This window comes from Glycine soja, chromosome 17 (genome assembly GCF_004193775.1).
Source record: "Glycine soja cultivar W05 chromosome 17, ASM419377v2, whole genome shotgun sequence".
Lineage (NCBI taxonomy): Eukaryota > Viridiplantae > Streptophyta > Magnoliopsida > Fabales > Fabaceae > Glycine > Glycine soja.
In genome coordinates, this window is record NC_041018.1 from 40976151 (window position 1) to 40996582 (window position 20432).

The following is a 20432-nucleotide window of genomic DNA, read 5'->3' on the forward strand; positions in this document are numbered from 1 at the left end:
ATTTCTTTAAATTTTTACTATTATAAATACTCTAAACCCAAGATACCTTTTTAACTCTCCTTATAGATTATAAAAATATAAAAACCCTATTCTCTGCATTCTATCTTATTATTCTTTAAACCCTTCTCATTCTTTCTCATCAGTTTCCCCCTCCTTTCCTCTTTTGTATATCAAAGGTATTAAAATTGTACCTAAACATCATTCCATTATATTGACTTTGATCGTTAAAAAAATATACGACAATTGAAACTGTGAGAAATTAGGGAGTGCACGAAACTTTGTTTCTTTTCTTTTCAATTTTTCAATTTTGAAACGACAAAGCATTGTTTAATCCTTACTTTGAAAAGTCATTTTGGAATGCTGATTTAGATGAATTCCGGAAACTAGTTTCCAGAATACAAAATCTCTAAATACATTAGGAAAACTACCTTCCTGAAAGTAAATTCCAGAATGTCTAGGAACTACTTTTTGCAAAATTCGGTTCTCATTGCCATCACTGTAGGCCAATAAAAAGAAGTTGAGTTTAGAAAACAATCTTTATAGCAAATGATGATTTTAGGTATAACAAATGTTGATTTCAGAAACAATCGCCCCTCAAAGAAAAAAGAAAATAATAAAACATAATTATAACTCTGCAAATCAAACAGAGGATTATACTTCAGTGTCTTGTTGTTATCATTCTAGTGGCATTGGACTACATCAAACCAAGCATCAGGAGCACTTGCAATTGCTCTCCCAAAACACGAAAAAGCAAACAACAAAAAAACGTAAAAAACCTTATAAGTCACAATCACATATCCGTTGGTCACACAAAAATGTTCAAAATATCCTATATTGCAAGATTGAACGTTCAATGTTCGATTTTTTTATTTTTTTTTACTGCTATGGAAACGAAAAGTGAAATAGGAACCTGGATTTGGAGGTATAAACGACGAATGTAAAAAATTTTGAACCCTAAGCAGATAGAATCGAAACCCAATGTGCTAAAGTTTAAGAGAACTTGCAGCACATGACACAAAACAACCTTAAAGAGAAGGGGGAGTGCCTCTTTCGTGAGAGAGTAAACAATTTGGGGAAGACAAATGGGATAAAAAAAATTAAAAGCAAAAGAGAGGGGGGAGTATTTTTGCCGTGAAAGGAGTGGATTCTTGTGCGGGGAGTGTGCCACAAAATGGAGGAAACAAGAGGTTCTTTGAAAGAAAAAGGTCATCTAACTAATTTGACTTTTAAAAAAAGGGAAGAGAAGTGTACATAGAAAAAAAGAGAAGTAGATATAGCAAATGTCTTTTTGGTAATGAGTGACATTAACCTCTTGGTGACTTCACTAGTTTTATTTGAAGCACTCCATTTTTTTTAGAATTTTAAAATTACTTTTTATGAAATGAGACTAAATTTCTATGAAGACAATTCTATATTGTTTCTAGTTTGATTCTGCACTCTAGCAAATATCCTTCTTCCATCATGGTTAGGCCTAAGCACTTGTTTTGTTTCACATATCAGACATTTTTAGGCCTAATTTCTATTCCTTCAAGAATGAAACCACACTTCCATATATGACTTGTTGTCTCCATTACTTTGATTTGCAAGAATTAAAGAACTCCCCCATCTAAATCTCCAACCACCCATCACTTCTCACTTTAGGACATTGTAGTTCTTGGAAGCGATGATTACCTTTTAAGTTGGGGTCCAAACAAACATATTTGGTATTGCTATTGCCTCCAAAAATGCCAACTGATAACACCGTGGGATGGTAGTGAAATCCACTGGGATTGATCATCTTGAACACTAGTGAAGCTGAATAATGAGTATTTGAGGACAAGGTAAGAGTGTTTATGCTCCCACTAATGTCAAACCAGCACACAGCCCGAAGCATAGCAACTTCTTGGAACCTGGCTACATATGAATCAATGGCACGTGGCACAAAATTAAAGACATTTGCAAAAATCAATAATTCAATTGAAGGTTTCAAATGGTGATCATCTACCATTACAACTACAATCACATACAGACAGTTATAAAATTTTGTCGTTGCAGTTAAAATTAAGGTTGCAAAATTAGTATTGTTTTTAAAACTCTAGGATCAATCAAATTTTTCTGTATCCGTAGGAATCAATGATACTGCTAGGGTTTAAAATAACTCAGACATCATGCTTAATCAATTGAACTAAACCCTCCTGGTTTAGGATGAATCAACTAACTTGGACTCTGGCAGGCTTGTCCACTCCCAATGTCGAACAGTATCACCCCATATAATGGCCAGATTTCTAGCGGAAAGCATGTAACACTTCTTCCCGGTCCTTTTGCCAATTGAACACTCTGCATTAATTTCAGTGACAACACAATTCATTTACTCGAAACCAATAATGCTTTTTTTTCTTCCTAAAACACCACCACCACAAGCAAGTCAGAAATTATGATATGGTTATAGACTAATTACAGTTTTCATCAATTTTCACATGATACATAATCTAGCCTTTTTTGTAAATTGATAAAATTGATTATGTGCCAGTGTCATGTAACGACTAATCAACACCATAATAAACTAAAAATCCAGAAATTTTTTTTTTTTTTGACAAATATTAATTTTGTTAACAGAAGAAACCGAATCCGCAACCTTTCCATTTTTTTCCTTTCTCTTTAACCATATAATCCACCTTACATCTTCTCCCAAATCATACAATAATTAATTTTCAATACTTTCTGAATGCAAAGGACAAATGACACTTACCTTTCTACCCTGATCCATGATGGTGGGGAGGTCCGAGAGAGTGAAATAGAGATCATTCTTAGATGTAGAGGAAGGAGGAATGAAGGAGGTGAAATCAGAGAGGAGAAAACAATCCCACACAGTGTCTGATTTAGCTGCAGAACGAAAGGCTATGGAAACTGAGAGCCTGCATGCATCCACAGGTGTGGTGTATGACAGTATTTTTGCAATGCATCCTTCTGGCAAATCTTGCAACTCCATCGATGTCAGCTATGATGCTGAAGCTAAGCTAGCTTCTACCTTATATTAATCAATTGTTTCACTTCGTATTTGGATGATTTTTTTCACAAACCGATTGGTTTGATTTGGTTTGCTGTTTGTATTTCTTAAACCGATCCAACCCGAATCAAATGGTAATAATTATATTAACACTTATATTACTTTTATTGTTCATTTTATATATATGTATCATTTAAGTCTCATAATATTTTATAGTGTTATCTATATGAAATTTTATTTTTTTTCATAAGATTTTTTTAAGATATATTTAATTTAAAATAGATGAAATTTTACAGATTTTTAATGTAAAAACTTAATATATTAATAATTTTTGTAGATTATTATTAATAATTTTTTGATGTAATTTTATTTTTAAAATATGAAAAAAGTATATAAATTTTAATAAAATAATATTTTAATAAAAATCGCAAAAACTAAATCGAATCAAACCATAAAATATTAATTTGGTTTGATTCAAATTTTATTTTAAATAAAAATCCAGCCAAACTGAATCCATGTATTTTTTAAATTTGGTTTGGATAATTTATGGATGAAAAATCGAACTGCGAACACTCTAACCTAACATATGGTTAATGAACCTAACCACCAACCAATCGGAAACCATAGTCACTTCTCCAAAGTGATGGGAGAAATGAAAAATCCTCCATTCACTGCATGTCTATTAACCTTTGAATCCTTTGTAAAAAAACTACCTCTACAAGATGCATTTGCTCCACTGCAGGCTGATTTATCACATGAATAGTTGACCATGAGTCACTTTCAATCCAAATCCTTGGAAGGTTTGAGGTCCAATTTTTTACTGTATATTTTAGTCGGTAGACCAATCAAATATCATAATTAATTAAAGTAAGAATAGTCCTAAACACAAATTTCTCTAAACTAAATTTTCAGTTAAGAAATACCAGCACACTTATAAATAAATTTAAATACATAAACACATAAAATTATTGTTCAAAGTATTAAACTTCACCATAAATTACAATTTAGTCTAAATACAAGTACTATAAGATAATCTCAAATTTACTCAAGGAGGCGTTTGATAGAAGGTTTTATGTTTGATGATCATAATTCTTGATAAATATGAATTTCGGAAAAATGCTTAAAAATTATTAAAATTTATTTGATTCGCCATAAATATTCTCAGAAATTATAAAATAAATACAATATTGTGCAAAAAAATAAAATTCTTGGAATTTTTTCTAAAAAGAAAAGTTTTTTCTGAAAAGAAAAGTCTCGGAAATGTTTTACGGATATATTTTTTTTGAAATAAAACATTTATTTTCAAAAAACGTGTTACGTATTTCTCGGAAATGTTTTATGTATTTCTCGGAAAATGTTTCATGTTTGGTTTTAATAGAATGTCTCCAAATACGTTTGTTTTTTTTTTTTTCAAAAATATATTCTCGTAGAAATATAACTTCATTAGATATATGTTCATGTAAAACTTTATTATCTAAGTTTATAGTTTGTTAATTTTGCTTATGAAGTATTTAGGTGAGGAGTATTTTTATTAATTTGGTCTAATAGAACTTCAATTTCATCTCCTTTCTCTTTTTATTCCACGTTTATTATCTAGCGTTTATTCATATATAACACTATCTTATATGAGAACATAAAAATAATTAATAACAATCATGAGATAAAGATTAAAAATAATAAATGATTAAGATTAAAATATTTAAAATTTAAAATTAAAAATTAATATATCATCAAATCTCTAAAAAATTAACCAAACAAATTTATAAAGATATCAATTGTCAGTCTCTAAAATATCTCAATTTATCCATCACCATCATGATTGATTGTTGCTGTCATTATCGTAATTGTCGCTATCAGCACCATTATCATCAACCACCACCACCACCATCAACAACCGCCACCACCTCTGTCTTTGTCATCGTCATTACCACTATTGCAGTTATCACCATGATTCTCGTCGTTATCACCATTGTCATCAATTTTCATCACCATTGTTATCATGACCGTCGTCGTCATTGTTGCCACCACCACTACCACCATCAGTGATGGTGGTAGCTACAACAACAACAACAATAATGGCGACGATAGTGGTGTCAAACATGGTGATGGTGATAGGTTAATGAAGATTGAGATATTTTAGAACATGATTTGTTTGATGAATTTTTTAGAGATTCAAAGATTATATTATATTTAAATTTTAAATATTTTAATCTCAACCGTATATTATTTTTATTCATAATCTAATAGTTGTTATTAGTTCTTCTCATATACTTACATAAAAAAGTGTTTTCACTTATTTTTTATGTTTGGTCTCTAATAAATTTTTGCTTCGTGATGAGTCTCTAATATTTGAAAAGTTTTGTCCGAGCTCTCTGCTGTTAGTCAAAATCTGTTACCTGCTTACGTGATCGTTAATTGGCCACATAGGCATGCTATGTGTAGTGTCATGTGTGATTTTTGTCTTGACTGAGATTACACATAGGATTTTTTTTAAAGTAAAAAATGACGTTGTTGCTGCTGCTTCTCCAAAACCCCCCAAACCACCCCCACCAGTCCCTAACCAACTCCTCCACCAACTCCACACCATCATTGTTGCCACCCCTTCCCCCACCGTTGCTGCTTCTCTAAAACCCCAAAATAAGACCAATTTGGATTTCCTGATCTAGTAGATGTTATAGATCGCGGTGGCCGCAAAGTCAGTGTTGCGCCTCGGATCAAATGGACCCACCCTATTCCTCCCTTGAAAGCCCACGGCAACAACACAACCATAAACACTAACCCATTTTCTACTTTTTCCTTCTCTTGAACAATGACCCCCATGGTGACAACAAATCTCCTTCTCTCAAAAATCACTCACGAACACCCTTTCTGCAAAGAAAACCCTCATCTTTGTTTTCATCCTTTCCTTCTCTTCCCTTCACCTACGACACACAAGTGGGTTTGGGGGCCAAGTGTGAGAGAGAGACTGAGAGAGAAGTAAGGTTTGAGAGTTGGAGGAAGTTGGTGGTGGCGGCTAGCGATGGCGCAAGTAATGGCTGGTGGCAGTGCCAATGGTGGCCAGTGGTTGGGTTGGTGGTGACCCTTGAGAAGGGAGAACAAAAGAAGACAACAATGGAAGCAAGGATTTGCGAAAAGAGCTCGTGACTATGAAATGTCGGCGGCAAGTTCCGGCACCACTACTCCACTCAATTTTTCGTGCTCTACGCAATGGATCGAACGAAATCGCGTTTTGGGATAAGGTTCTATTGATCCTCTTCTACCTATGAAACTGTTTTGATGTGTTCTCTTAGAAACCTTATCTATGTGAATTTCTTGAGTTATGAGTTGGCTTGGTTTGATTTGGAAATGTAAAATTGATTGAAAGGTTCGGAAAATCGTTGGTGAGGACTTGTTCGCCTTGGATCTTCACGAGTGAGGAAGTTATAGTGATAGATCCACAAGGAAGGTATAGAAGAAAATATAGTGGGTTGTGTGAAAACGCAGAGGGATGTTGAAGAATGATTTTGTGATGCCAAAGGGACTAAGGAAAACGGAGAAACAAAAAGATTTAAACCATGCAATAAAGCAACGTTGTTTTTTTTTACCTTTTTTTAATAAAAAATCCTACTTGTAATTCCAGTCAGACAAAAATCACGTGTAACATCACACATGGCATGTTTGCATGGTCGGTTAACGGTAACATAAGCATATAACAGATTCCGACTAACAGTAGGGACATCAAACAAAACTTTTCAAATATTAGAGACTCATCACGAAGTAAAAATTTATTGGGGACCAAACACAAAAAACATGTATTTATTAGAAACCAAAAACATATTTAAGCCTATTATATATTGTAGATTCATTGTTAAAGAATCAATCTAAAAAATATTTTCCAAGATCAATTCTTAGTATGACCGATTTCTAAGGTGTTTTCTAGATTGATTTTTCAAGTGATATAGAATATTCATCTCAATATTATAAAATGTCATTGTATCATATATTATATCAATTTTTCATGATTTAGAGTAAATTGGAGTAAATTACTTATGTAGAAGATTTTTATGCTAGTGTATTCATTTTTCTATTTTTGTTTAATTGTATTGTTGTTATTTAAGAAAATAAATAATTAGATAATATACATTTTAACTAAATACATTAATGAATGGTTGATATTTAATACAATTAACTAATAATGTTTATTAATAATTAGTAAAATAACAGTAAATTAATGTACGAAACCATTGTAACCATTAATAGCCAGAATTTAAAGATTATCTAGAATAAAGTTAAAAGATATATATATATATATATATATATATATATATATATATATATATATATATATATATATATATATATATATATATATATATATATATAAGATATAAAATTCAAGAAAACCCCATACACTTTTCTCATAAACATACCACATTATAGTAAGCACCCCTTATACCAAGTTAATCCATTGATGCTTTCCCATTATCAAAGCTTTGACCTTTTTGTTTGCTGGTTAATGGTGGTATATATTTGAAAGCAGGACATAAAAATAGTGACAAATAATAAAAGCTAAAGTAGTGTTTGGTGGGGACTGGTGGGTGAGGATATTTTCTTGAAGATAAGATTATTTGGTTGAGGTGGATCCCATCTGCATAGGGCATCAAGATAGCGACAAGTTATCATTCATGGCAATTAGTAAATTACACCGGCATCACGCTCCTTCAAATCCAACTTTGAAAAATCATAATAATACATTAACGCCCAGCAGGTGTATCTGTTGACCCGAGTTAATATACATTATTTGAAATCATTTTAATATATTACTCGCTATTAACAAATTTATGCATGCCAATTTTATTTTTAACAAAGTGAGTTTATATTTTTCAGTATAACTTATATAAAATGTACTTGTGATTAAAAATATATTAAAAATCATGTGAAAAATATGTTATTGATATTGTTTTATAAATTAAGTTCATTTACCATACTAAGTTGAGAGTAACAGCACATAATCAACGTGTTGGGTTGGGTGCACAATGCAATTCCTGTATGTAATGTCTTGTTTGTCGGGGTAATGCAGATTCAAATATGTAGAAATATTTACACCATGTTATCCGGTGTCTTTCTTAATATATTATTATCATCATTTTTGGTGAATTATTATCATCATTATTGTTAAATGAAACCCACAAATTTGAAATCAAGTTTAATAAAATTTGTACTAATTCTGGGCTTATGTCAAGCTTTGTACTAATTCTCATACTCATACTTAATTCTTGAGTAGTATTAGAATTAATCCAAACAAAATATGACTTCTAATTTTATGATTGCTCTAATAATCTATGGATTCAAACATAATATAGATAAAGAAAAATCAGCAATGACTATAACCACAAGGCATGCATAAGCTGTGCCCTATTACCCGTTCAAGACAAGCTTAAGGCAAAAAAGAAAACACAGTTAATGGTTAAAAGTTAAAACAAAAAAATTGCCGGTAAGATCGCCACATTGTCTTCTAATTCCGTGGGCTACCTTAGATAACTGAAGCCCAGAATATTCATTTACTTTATTCAATCGGAATCATAGGATCAGCATTGTATTTTAAGTGGGTCCCATTCCATCTTTTCATCACGCATTAAAAAATCAACAAGGGATAAGACCAAAGAAGAAAAAAAGAAACTCATCCCCACTATCAACCACTATATAAAATATACACATACCTTTGAAGATGACAAAGTAAGTTATTCATCCACTTAGAGAGACATTGTGGTTACCCATAGTCTCATATAGTGTCATACAGCAAAAAAATTCAGCAACACAAAACAATGGGTTCTCTTATGGCAGGATGGTATTCTACCCACATGGATCCTCAATCAGGTAAAGTAACAAAAAAATATGATTTGTGCTAAAGCCTTTTGTAAGGTAACCAATGTTAAAAGTTAGTGTAATTTGATTAATTTCTGATGAGGGTATGCTTTTTAATTTAAATGTTTCAGCCACACTTAAAAGGAACCGCTCACTCACTAAGGATGAAATTGATGCTTACTGGAAATCAAAGAAGAAGATAGAGGAAGAACACCTTAGAGCTATTTCCAATGTGTCAGAGACTATTCAGGTTTCAGAATGAAACCTTTACTTGCCATTAATTGCTCCCTCATCTTTTGATTCACTTCTTTGAATAAACAATACATAAACCATCTAATTCTAAACTACTACATGATATATTAACTTTTGTAATAACTATTTTAAAAATTATATTAACATAATTTCTATATACCTAATAAAATAATCTTCTTTTTTTGGTTTGTAATATTTATGATGCACAATGGATAGGCTAGCAAAAACACAGAGCCTGAAAAGAAGTTGCAGAAGTCAATGACCATGCCAGTTACCCGTGCACGGGACTACTTAAATATGGTGGACATTGACACAAGTTTGGAGCAACTTATTAAGCGAAATGGCTGGTATAAAGTTTACTCTTTTCAGTTATTTATAAGGTTCTTGTTTACCATCAGTTAAATAAAAAATCAAAACGAAAAATTATTTATTATGTAAATTATAAGAAAATGTGAAAAAAATAATAAAAAATGTAATTTTATGCATTTCAATAAATTATATAATTGTTCTCTTGGTTTATTAATCAATATGCACTCATTATTACTTGTCAACTTATTATAATTTTGCAATTAATTCGCTTTTTTCCAGTAAAGTTCTCTTGATCATTAAATTAATATATATATATATATATATATATATATATATATATATATATATATATATATATTTTGGATATGGTTGGTTGCATGCAGGTGGACCAAGAGTAGCTGGGCGTTTCTGAATGAGCCTCCAGTGACTGAAGCTGCGTCCAATAAGTATGCATCGCAGTTTCACGTAGCAAGCATGGGATCATCAAAATTTAACCCCCGAGATGGAATTAGTGCTTGATATATATATATATATATATATATATATATATATATATATATATATATATATATATATATATATATATATATATATATATATGTTTTCACTAGTACTAGTGTTCGTATCTACATGAATACTATTATATAATATGCGAAGTGTTGAACCAATTAATAGTGAGCTTCGTTGGTCTCTAGTCATGTGAGGAATCAATTAATGTATGATGGATCTTGGTACTAGTTAGTTCTGTTTTGCTGGCCGGTCCTAGTTCTCCAACTTCACTGTGTTGTAATGTCTGGTTTGTTTGAAGAGGGTAATGATATAATCCAAAGTTCCAAACAGTTAATGAATGAATTTGATGTGCTAATTATTTTGCAAAGCATTGCTTGCTATTTGCCAGCTTCTTTATTACCCCTCTGTAAATAATTTCGAGAAAAATGTAATTTCACCTTGGTAATACTATTAGAAGATTAAAGCAACTTGGTAGAAAATACTAATCATTAACCATAATTAAGAAAATAAGAAAGTAAAAGTAATGTTTTTACTAATAAATAAATAAATAGTACACATATTAATCGGAATTGGTAATGCCAAAATTGCAAGCCACTTTTTTTGGTACAAAATTGTTAGGAGAGTAATTCAATTTACAAAATTGTTATGAAAAGTTCTTAGATCAAAGAAGTGCTATAAAGAGCTTGCATCTATGATGTACAAAATTATATCTTATTGTTTTGATCTAAAGTTTGTAGGTATTATTAGGCTCTTATGAATTTAAGGTATTGTCTCTTTAACTATTTCACTGACTATTACAATTTTATATTTTTATAAAAAACGTCTTGATGCTATAAGAGAAAAGAGTGTTTATAAATAACTATTGACTTCAACTTTTAAGATGGGAAATTTTGTAACTACCGTGACATATCTAACTCTACTCAGCCAATCCCTTGTGTCCCTATTCAGTATCTTTTGTTTTATAAATTTATAATTAAGAGTTTAATTAGAATAGGTTAATATTGTGAAGACTTTTTATATTTATTATCTAGTTATATATTTAGAAAAGATTCTTGTAAAATTTACTATGCACTTTGAAGAATAAAACTCAAACATCTTCGCCTTTTACTATATTGATGTTTCATATCATTTAAATTTGGCACCTAAATTTAGCTTTTTCTTTAAAAACAATTCCTTAAAATAAACATTAGAAAACAATATATGCCTCCCGTGCATTTATATTCATCATTTACTTCTTTTAGGACAATTGGTTTGCACAATAGAGAAAAGGATACCAATGATACTTTTATCTCTGGTATTTTTGTTTTTTTATTAACTTTAGTTAAATTTAAAATACTCATAATGTATGGGAAAATTATTAGTTTAATATGGAATAGATCATTTCCACCAAAATACCAGCTACCATAGAATTTAATTACATATTAAAATTTTAAAACGTTGTAAGCATTTTTTTTTAAAATTCAATATTTTGAAAATGAATTTTTTCATACAATTAAAAATCGATATATCAATTGACATACTCAATTATATGAGAATCATTTTATATATAACTGAGTATGCATATATATATCGCTCATACAAAAATATGAACAATTTCAACTACTGTTATTTGAACAGAAAGAAGTTTTCTACAAATAAATTAATAAAATCGCACATAAAATTAATAAATACTAATTTACAATAATTTAAAAGGAATTTTGTATTTCAAAAAGTTTAAAAAATGAACTCCAAATAAAATTAAAATCTGATTTTTTTCATCCTTAGTAAACCATTTTAATTCATTTTTAAAACTTGTCTTTTTAATCAATTATTTTAACTAATTTTGAATATATATATACTTGTTTCAGATTTTAGATATAGCTTAAGTCGCCACTTCCAAACTAAGGCCCATTCCAATTTGGTTTAGATGTGCAAATTAAAAACGGACCTGAGATATTGGACTTAGTTTATCTATTGGTTTCAGTATACAGTTACGCCCACAGAAAACTACAATCATACAATATAGTTTTAGTTTCACTGAATCATTTGTGCATCTAGGCATTTGAATTCTGCATCCATCGTCCACCTTCCATAGTATTTTGGAATGTTGATTCTGAAATGTAAAATTATATTTTGGAATGGGGCTTTTAGAATAATAAAATGTATCTGATTCAATATTAAAAGTGCCGGAAATAAATGTCGTACATCTATGCTAAAAAATAATAAATACTAATAAATATAGACTTAATATTGACTCGTCAATTTTTTTTATTTTTTTTGGATTACCTTTCATGGTAATCTTCCCACTAACGTATTTGTTGCCATGAGTCTCTTTTGATTTGTTTTGTAATAGGTGTGAAACTCAACAGGAGGCCATCATGCATCTTCTCAGAGAGATTTTTACCATTCCAGACGAATTTGGAGTTGCACCAAGTTCTATAATGCTACTTACGTACACAATCATATGTTATGAGCTGGTTTTACAATAATATGAATAGCTAGGGATGAGAAAAAAAAAAAACACAATTGAACAGTTGTTGAACCACAATGAACTGATCTTTGAGATCATTTTGGTCAATGAATATTAATATTCAAGATTGTGGGGAATTACTACAATTACAACAGCTGAGCTGCATGGGATTTATCATAGCAAAATCATAAATAATATATACATAAGTTAATTTTTAAGTTGTATTCTAATAGCTTTTTTCCGGGGTCAGAGCGTAATGCAGCAACATTTCTATTTCTGTTTTTTTTTCTTCCCTATTCTCTCTCTCTCTCTCTCTCTCTCTCTCTCTCTCTCTCTCTATATATATATATATATATATATATATATATATATATATATATATATATATATATATATATATATATATATATATATATATATATATATATCTCGTATTGTAGAAGAATCCAAAAATTATATTTAATAGATGTGGCACGAATCTTATTTTAATCATTCGAGACACAATGATTTGATACAATTCAAACATATTAATTTAAGCCTTATCGACTCATGGTCATGGGGCTAGTCTAAAGCGAATAATATCCTGCACGCCTCCTATAGTTGATTGATACAAAAATAAAACTCACCACCGCATATCGAATATCACTTTTTAAGTTGAAGCCTTATCACCATCGAAAATTATAGTAACTGTTAGTTGGGGTATAATATTTTCTTAAATCTAATTAGTTGAACAACTTAATTGTCACTTGCATAAGTAAATGAATGAAAATGTTCCTTATAACATGTGGGCTCAATGTTATGAATGTAGGGAATCCAATTAATTAATTTAATATTTAAAATATGAAATTCTTTTACTAATTATATTAAGATTAAATTAGTTTTTTTTCACTAATTTATTATTTAGGATTGATTTCATCCTCTATTTTTTTAATTTAATTTAATCATCTGATTTTTAAAATTGATTTAATTTGATCATTTCATCTAAATTAAATTAAAAAATATGTATTTTGTGAAAGTTTAAAATCACTTGGTGACAAATTTATTATTATAATATGAGATCCTTTTAACACTATTAACTTAATTTTGATGATAAGATCAAATTAAATTATTTTTAAAAATTAAAAAATTAAATTAAACTAAAAAAATAATTAAAGAATCAAATTGAATCTAAAAATAAATTAAACTATTAGAGAACTAATTTAATCTTATAATAACTCTAAAACTAAAGAAAAGTTCGACTAAAAAAGATTAGTTTAAGGGAAAGAACTTTCCTGTGAAAAAAAGGAAAGAACTTTATAAATCAAGTATCACAATAAATTCCTGTTTTTCCAAGCCTAACTCTTCACGAAAGTACAAATTATTATTACGATTTAACAGATCGAACAACTAAAACTCTGCATGTGTTAGTATCGAAAAAAAATAAAACTCTGCATGTCTTCTTTACCAAAAGAAAACTATGCATGTCTATCCTAAGATGGTACCAAAATTCTCTAATCAATCACGTGTGGATGATTTGAGCTCCATTAATTGGCAAAAAAACACAAGTGCAGCAAAGAGAAAAGTGAATGGTGACCAACCAACCAAACCATCCATCGAGCCAGAGATTCGATCTTCTAAACGATGCCATTAGTAGTGCATGGAATTGGAACATATTAATGCGATTAGCCATCACTGTTGCCATCTCCAAGAAGATCACAACTGAATTCACGCTTCACACATTCATTTACCGCCAAAGGAAACGTGATTGTCAAGACAAAATGGTGACCAAGCAAAAGGCCAAAAGGGTATCACTAATTAAAGCTAACCAAGTAGTAACATTTGTTAATGCTTAAAGTATAAAAGGCACTAAATAATTGAATCTATATTATCTCTTTAAGCATAGGGATAACGTTTCTTCGCCGGTCTTTAGACTTTAGTCCAATGCTCATTTGTTCTCTATCTGATTAATCATATCAGACCCCATGTGCCAAATTCCTAGTCAAACGCCAAGGAAACGTAAGCAGCTATGGACCACTTTTCAGAAACTGCTGAAGCTTAATGATTAAATTTTTAATAATAAACTAAATTTCACAAATATCCAATAATAAACAATATGCTCCTTTGTAAAACACATGTTCATAATTGTAATAGGACACCATTGATATTCGTCGTAGAGTAAGGACATGTGTATAAATTATTGTTTTTGAGGCCACCAGATGATGGAAGCTGATGGGAATCTAAAAGGGTTCCACAAACAAAGCCACAAAGTATATTGGTCCTCGATTTCAGCTACTGACACAAACAAAACTACAACAGAAAGGTTCTTGAACCGCCCATATCTAACCTCAATAATGACAATGATATCACTGTTGCCTCTTCTGCATTGTGCGCAGGACTGATAATGGCTTTAGGAGGGCATTGCACTATTTATTTATATCAGGGATGTAACATGGACTAATCCTTCTGTTAAAAAAATGGACTAATCCAACCAACCCTAATTTATATGTTGGGTTGAAAGTCCCAACTCAACTCAGCATATTAGGTTAAGATAGCTCGTCAACCCATTAAATATATGTTTGGATTAGTGCTTACAAAATTAAGTTTGAATCAAATTTAAATTTTCAAACTGAATTTTTAGATAAAGTTTTAGTCTCAACATGCATTTGAAGAGTAATCAAACATAATTACAAACTCATTTTCTTATACATACTTTTAGACTCTCACACAAAAAATTCAAACATATCCTAATTAGTGTAAATATTTTTATATCATTTTAGAAAAAAAATTCGACCTTTTAAAGTCATACCTTAATTAGTTGATAGTGTAAAAGTTGTAATTGATGAGAATTAAACTCATTAATTAAGACTTTTTAACGTTTCTATACATGATCCACTAATAATAAATTATGATTAGATTGTAAATGGATCATAGTGTAAAAACATTTATAAATTAAGGGCATAAACTATTTTCTCAATCTTTTTTCCTTGAATAAACACACAAATAATTAGTTATATCTTTAGCACTTGAAATTAATATGAAATCTACTCATAATTTGAAAAGGTTTAATTTCTATGCACATCAATGTAAACAAATTTATACTATTAATCAATCAAAAATAAAAATTCATAATTAAGCATAAACAAATTTAACATACATGCATGTCAATTATAATTTAATAATAATGGAAACTAATACACTATTTTTTATCTGTAAAAATAAAAAATAAATATAAAAAGATTTATAATAATTCATATACTTTTATTCAATCAACAGACTTAAATAAGATAAAAAGTAATAATAGCATAATATGTGCTTTTACTCAACTTAAAAAGTGAAACTCTCACCTTTTTCTCCCTCGATCAAGATTATGAATAGTTTCTTTCCTTTTTCCATTGGATCTTCATTCCACTCTTTCAATTAGAAATTCATTAAATAATAACTTTTTCCCATGAAAGAAAACATATTGATCATTTATAATATCTTCAACACATGAACTAAACGTGAAATTAATTGATGAAAACATTATTTTAATTATATAAAAAAACAAACATGTATTTAATACCTTAGGTAGCCAAAATAATACAGTGGAAATGACAAGGCAAAAATCATGGTGAGAGTGTGAGACACACGCGGAAGATCAAAATTAAATCCACATGGATACGTAGAAAGTAGAAGAACAATCATACACAAACATTCATTTATTTTAAATATTTTATTAATATCTTTCATTTTTTATTTTTTTTCTTTTTATCACGTTATAAATCTTATAATATTTATATTTTTTCTCACTAATAAATACCTTTGCAGCATAATAAAGTAGAAGGATTAAATCAAACAGTCTGAAAAACAAAGCAACAAAGGTGAACACCGCAATATCCGGGGTGATGCTGCGGCGCCATGGTGCGGTTACTGTAACATTGCTTATAATTGATATATACTATAAGAATCCAGAAAGGCTGAGAAAGAATCAATCATAAAATCACATTCACATATCAATAGCATCAACACACACATTATTAGAGAAGAAAAGAGTGAGAAGCAGAAAAATGGGAGCAGAACCTTTGTCCAAGAACGAGGTTGCACTTGCACAAACACAAGCTCCCTTCGTTCTTGGGCTCCAACCTTCAGCACTTGTTGACCACGTGGCACGTGTGGATTGGTCCTTGCTCGATCAAATTCCCGGTGAACATGGTGGCTCCATACCTGTACTCTCCCCCTATCACTACTTTTCTTCCTTTTTACTATATTTCTACTCTCCATTGTTTTTATTTTTTATTATAACTAGGTGGGTTCTTACTTCTTATAATCTTTCTTGTCTTTTTAATTTTCATTTTTTTGCTATTGATACATTTATTTTTCTAAGCATCGCTGTCACGTTCAATTTTTTAGTATAACCACAGTTTAATTAGAAATTTCGAATTTGAGTTTTGAGTGTATTATATTAAATATTTGGAGGAAGAATTTTGCTGTTTACAATTATCGTATCCGGCTTGAATAATATTGTGTTCAATGAATAATACACATGCTTTAGAAGAAAAAATTATTTAGTATAAGGAAACAATATTATGACATGACATGACATGTTTGAATTTAATTAATTGGGTAAGTAAAATACGTTTCATGGTGGTAGGTTGAGCTTGGAGAGCTTGAACATATACTAAGGGAGGTGAAAATTCATATTGTCTCATGCCATGACAATGATGATGATGATTATCCTTCTTCTCACATTAAGACCTTGGCTGGAGGCAGTGTTGCTAACACGATTCGAGGTCTAAGTAATGGGTTTGGGATTTCTAGTGGAATTATTGGGGCGTGTGGGGATGATGAGCAAGGGAAGTTGTTTGACCATAACATGAGCTCCAATGGAGTTGACCTCTCTAGACTCAGGAAGAAGAAAGGACACACAGCACAGGTTTGCCCCATGTCACAAAGATTAGGATAAAATTTAGACGCATTGTCTTAAGAGTTTTTGGTGTTCCCAAGTTTTTTTCTAATCAAAATTGGAGTTTTATCTCGGCCATTTGTTTATGTTTAATGTAAATCTTTGTTACGTGAATTATAGCCGATTCCACCTAGTGAGATCGGGCGTTGTTGTTGTTGTTTTGTTACGTGAATTAGAGAAATGAAATTTCAAGTTCTAATTGGTGATTACTGATTAGTACTAAAAGTAGTTATAAGGAAGGTATTTAAGTTTTGTCCCAAGTTTTATTTCATTAATAAATGTTTTGTGCAAAAGTTGAAATGTAACAACTTGACTGTTTGTCACAGTGTGTTTGTTTGGTTGATGACTTGGGAAACCGTACCATGCGGCCCTGTCTCTCAAATGCTGTGAAAGTTCAGGTACATGCCTCTGTAGTGTCTCAAATATATGCGTGTTATTTGGGGTGGAACATAAATAGGCACAGTTAAATATTGTTAATTTTGACAATTACTCTGTTTTTTGCAGGCAGAGGAATTGGCCAAAGAGGATTTTAAGGGCTCCAAGGTTATTTTAGTGTCTTTTTTTTTTACTGTTACTCCTGTATGTTTCATTTGTTCATGTAATGTTCATTTAATTGTTTCTGTCATGAAAGGATTATATCATTAGTTTCTAGGACTGAATTAATTGTTCATGTATATTCCACCAAAACGGATCATAATTCATAGGACAAGGGTGAATTTCCCTTGTATTTGGTACTCTACCAGCATGCTAACGTAGTTAAGGATATGTTAACATTTCAGTGGTTGGTGTTAAGATATGCAATACTTAATTTGGAAGTTATTCAAGCAGCCATTCTTTTAGCAAAACAGGAAGGTCTTCTTGTTTCCTTAGACTTGGCCAGCTTTGAGGTATTCTACACAACTCCACATTCACCCTTAAGAACTATGATCTGAATCAACTCGCCTCTGTTACGAACTATGATATCATATTTTGTGTTTGTGCTGGCATGGCAAGTTATTGTGTACCAAGTACCAACATAGATGCAAAAATGGAAATTTTTCGTTTTCTACACATCAGTTATGTAAATTATGTACTAGTCTGATATGGTCTCTTTATTTTGGCAAGATGGTTAGGAATTTTAAACAACCACTTCTGAAGCTACTGGAGTCTGGGAATATAGACCTTTGCTTTGCCAATGAGGATGAGGCAACAGAGCTTCTAAGGTAACTCTATTTTTTACTTAACCCTGCTTTGTTCTAAGATATGCATTTTTAAGTTACTCATTGTCTTAGTTTCACTTAATAAGTAAATCTGTTGATTTTTTTTATACATGATGTCACTTTACTATGAACACAGGGGAGAACAAAATGCTGATCCAGCAACTGCTGTAGAATTTCTTGCCAAATACTGCCAATGGGCCGTAGTAACCCTGGGTCCTAATGGATGCATTGCTAAACATGGAAACGAGGTGTGTAAATTATCTGGGAGAATTATATTTCACCCCCAATTTCCATTTTTTTTTATATCTTGTTAGTTCAGTCAGTCTCATGTGTCCACTAGCCAAGTTTTACCATTTAAAATTCTGAACCCTTTTTTGTTAATATTCCAGATAGAAACCATAATTAACTAGATCAAACAATAGGTGTAATTTACCCAGTAGGAACTTGTTATGATGTTTTTTCTATCCAATATGAGGAGATTAAATATTAGACTAGTAAAACTTTCCTGTTGGTATGATAAGCTCAAAATCTGCTTTAGTAACAATAGTATATAACCATGGAACAAATATAGTGCAGAAAATTGTTTGACATTAATTATCTTTTGATGTGATGATTGTGATCCAAATGTAATTTAGTTTTACATTCATAAAACTTAGCAAGCAAGCATGTGAATAACGTTGTACCCTCTTTGAAAAAAAGCAAGTGAATAGTGTTCTATGATAAGTGCTGGAGCATGGAATGATTAAGGGCCTGTTTGGATACAAGGTAAAAGTGTTTTTGAGAACTTCTGTATTGGAAATATAAAGTTTTTTTACGAGTAGAAAAGCTCCCAAAAGGACTTTTAGCCTTGTATCCAAAGAGACTCTAACTTCAGTCATTACTATGAACTGTGCTTGCTTTAAATGTATCAGATTGCACGGGTCCCGGCCATAGGCGAAGCCAAGGCAATTGATGCAACAGGGGCAGGGGATCTTTTTGCAAGTGGATTTTTGTATGGAGTGATCAAAGGTCTGTCTCTTGAAGAGTGCTGCAAAGTGGGAGCATGCAGTGGTGGGTCTGTTGTTCGCTCTCTTGGCGGCCAAGTCACGCTGGAGAATCGCCACTGGATGTACAAACAAATGCAAATAAAGGATCTTCCCACACCTGATACAATCCAAATAACTAATGAATAGTCTCAATGAAAGAAAGAAAGAAAGTTGTTGCTTCAATGGGCCTTTTATTTCTTCCTTTTCATTTCATCTCTTGCCATTAAATGGCTGTTATTGTTCCAATTGTGAACTGGTTTGATTAATGAATGACAAGCCTTAACAAATTCCATGAAAGAAACGCAAGTATACCTAGCCTTGAATATATTTGAGCTTGATGCAAGAAGGATTGTCATTAGGTAATATCATACTTATGTCTTTGAGTTTATTATAAAATTTATTATAAAAACTATGGCGTGTTTGTTTTAGTATTTCTTTAGATAAATAATTGATCTGTTGATATTTCCGGTGGTTGGAGGAAATGTTCTTGCAAGAAAACAATCAAATGCCAATGTCATCTTGTCAGAAGAAACTTTGACAAAATTATGAATTTAAAGGCATGGGTAATTCTAGGACCACATGGGAGGTTTATCTCGACGTCAAGTATGTTTAGTTTGACTTCACCTTTGTCAAAATCGATTTATATTTTTCATGTTAAGGGCAAAACGAGTTTTGAGTTGTTCACTGCCAATTCAAACATTAGTTGTCATTGTCCTAACCACTAAGTGTAATCACCATGCTCTATTATCATGTCTGATTGTTTTGTAATATATATGACAAGGTTGGGGAGTAGCTCCTGAAATGGTGGAGAAATTGACCCTCCTCTTATCAAATGCCCTCCTAGCTTTTATTGTTGTCCTAAGACAGAACATGATGACCCAAGATTTTGAAACCTTGGAGCTGGAGCAACATGGGTGTGCCTTGAACTTGGAGTTTG

General features: G+C 31.0%; 3 protein-coding genes across 4 annotated transcripts; 2 read left to right on the plus strand and 1 right to left on the minus strand.

The window, feature by feature from the left end:
• Positions 1-1268: 1268 nt before the first annotated feature.
• On the minus strand, positions 1269-3118 carry LOC114392774 (F-box protein PP2-B10-like). 2 transcript variants are annotated; one of them, XM_028353998.1, is made up of 3 exons: positions 2729-3118; positions 2199-2316; positions 1269-1893 (listed from the first exon to the last, which is right to left on the minus strand). In XM_028353998.1, exons 1-3 carry the CDS (start codon positions 2966-2968, stop codon positions 1607-1609), a joined length of 645 nt encoding a protein of 214 aa, XP_028209799.1. In that variant the 5' UTR covers positions 2969-3118; the 3' UTR covers positions 1269-1606. The 2 variants fall into 2 exon arrangements, with proteins under 2 accessions (XP_028209799.1, XP_028209800.1); XM_028353999.1 differs by having other exon boundaries at positions 1683-1889.
• A 5564-nt stretch (positions 3119-8682) lies between these two features.
• On the plus strand, positions 8683-10268 carry LOC114392212. Its single transcript, XM_028353266.1, has 4 exons — positions 8683-8842; positions 8962-9080; positions 9299-9429; positions 9775-10268. The coding sequence occupies exons 1-4, from the start codon at positions 8791-8793 to the stop codon at positions 9908-9910; spliced, it is 438 nt and encodes a 145-aa protein (XP_028209067.1). The 5' UTR covers positions 8683-8790; the 3' UTR covers positions 9911-10268.
• A 5878-nt stretch (positions 10269-16146) lies between these two features.
• Positions 16147-19863, plus strand: LOC114392465 (uncharacterized sugar kinase slr0537-like). Its single transcript, XM_028353613.1, has 8 exons — positions 16147-16534; positions 16960-17241; positions 17598-17669; positions 17776-17814; positions 18051-18158; positions 18376-18473; positions 18607-18718; positions 19382-19863. The coding sequence occupies exons 1-8, from the start codon at positions 16376-16378 to the stop codon at positions 19640-19642; spliced, it is 1131 nt and encodes a 376-aa protein (XP_028209414.1). The 5' UTR covers positions 16147-16375; the 3' UTR covers positions 19643-19863.
• The last annotated feature ends 569 nt before the right edge of the window (positions 19864-20432 follow it).

Coding starts and splice junctions, on each gene's coding strand:
- LOC114392774 (XM_028353998.1), bottom strand. CDS start 2,968: ATGGAGTTGCAAGATTTGCCAGAAGGATGCATTGCAAAAATACTGTCA. Junction 2,317..2,728: donor TCATGGATCAGGGTAGAAAG/GTAAGTGTCATT, acceptor AAATTAATGCAG/AGTGTTCAATTGGCAAAAGG. Junction 1,894..2,198: donor ACAAGCCTGCCAGAGTCCAA/GTTAGTTGATTC, acceptor ATTCATATGTAG/CCAGGTTCCAAGAAGTTGCT.
- LOC114392212 (XM_028353266.1), top strand. CDS start 8,791: ATGGGTTCTCTTATGGCAGGATGGTATTCTACCCACATGGATCCTCAA. Junction 8,843..8,961: donor CCACATGGATCCTCAATCAG/GTAAAGTAACAA, acceptor TAAATGTTTCAG/CCACACTTAAAAGGAACCGC. Junction 9,430..9,774: donor CTTATTAAGCGAAATGGCTG/GTATAAAGTTTA, acceptor GGTTGCATGCAG/GTGGACCAAGAGTAGCTGGG.
- LOC114392465 (XM_028353613.1), top strand. CDS start 16,376: ATGGGAGCAGAACCTTTGTCCAAGAACGAGGTTGCACTTGCACAAACA. Junction 16,535..16,959: donor AACATGGTGGCTCCATACCT/GTACTCTCCCCC, acceptor TCATGGTGGTAG/GTTGAGCTTGGAGAGCTTGA. Junction 18,159..18,375: donor TAGACTTGGCCAGCTTTGAG/GTATTCTACACA, acceptor TATTTTGGCAAG/ATGGTTAGGAATTTTAAACA.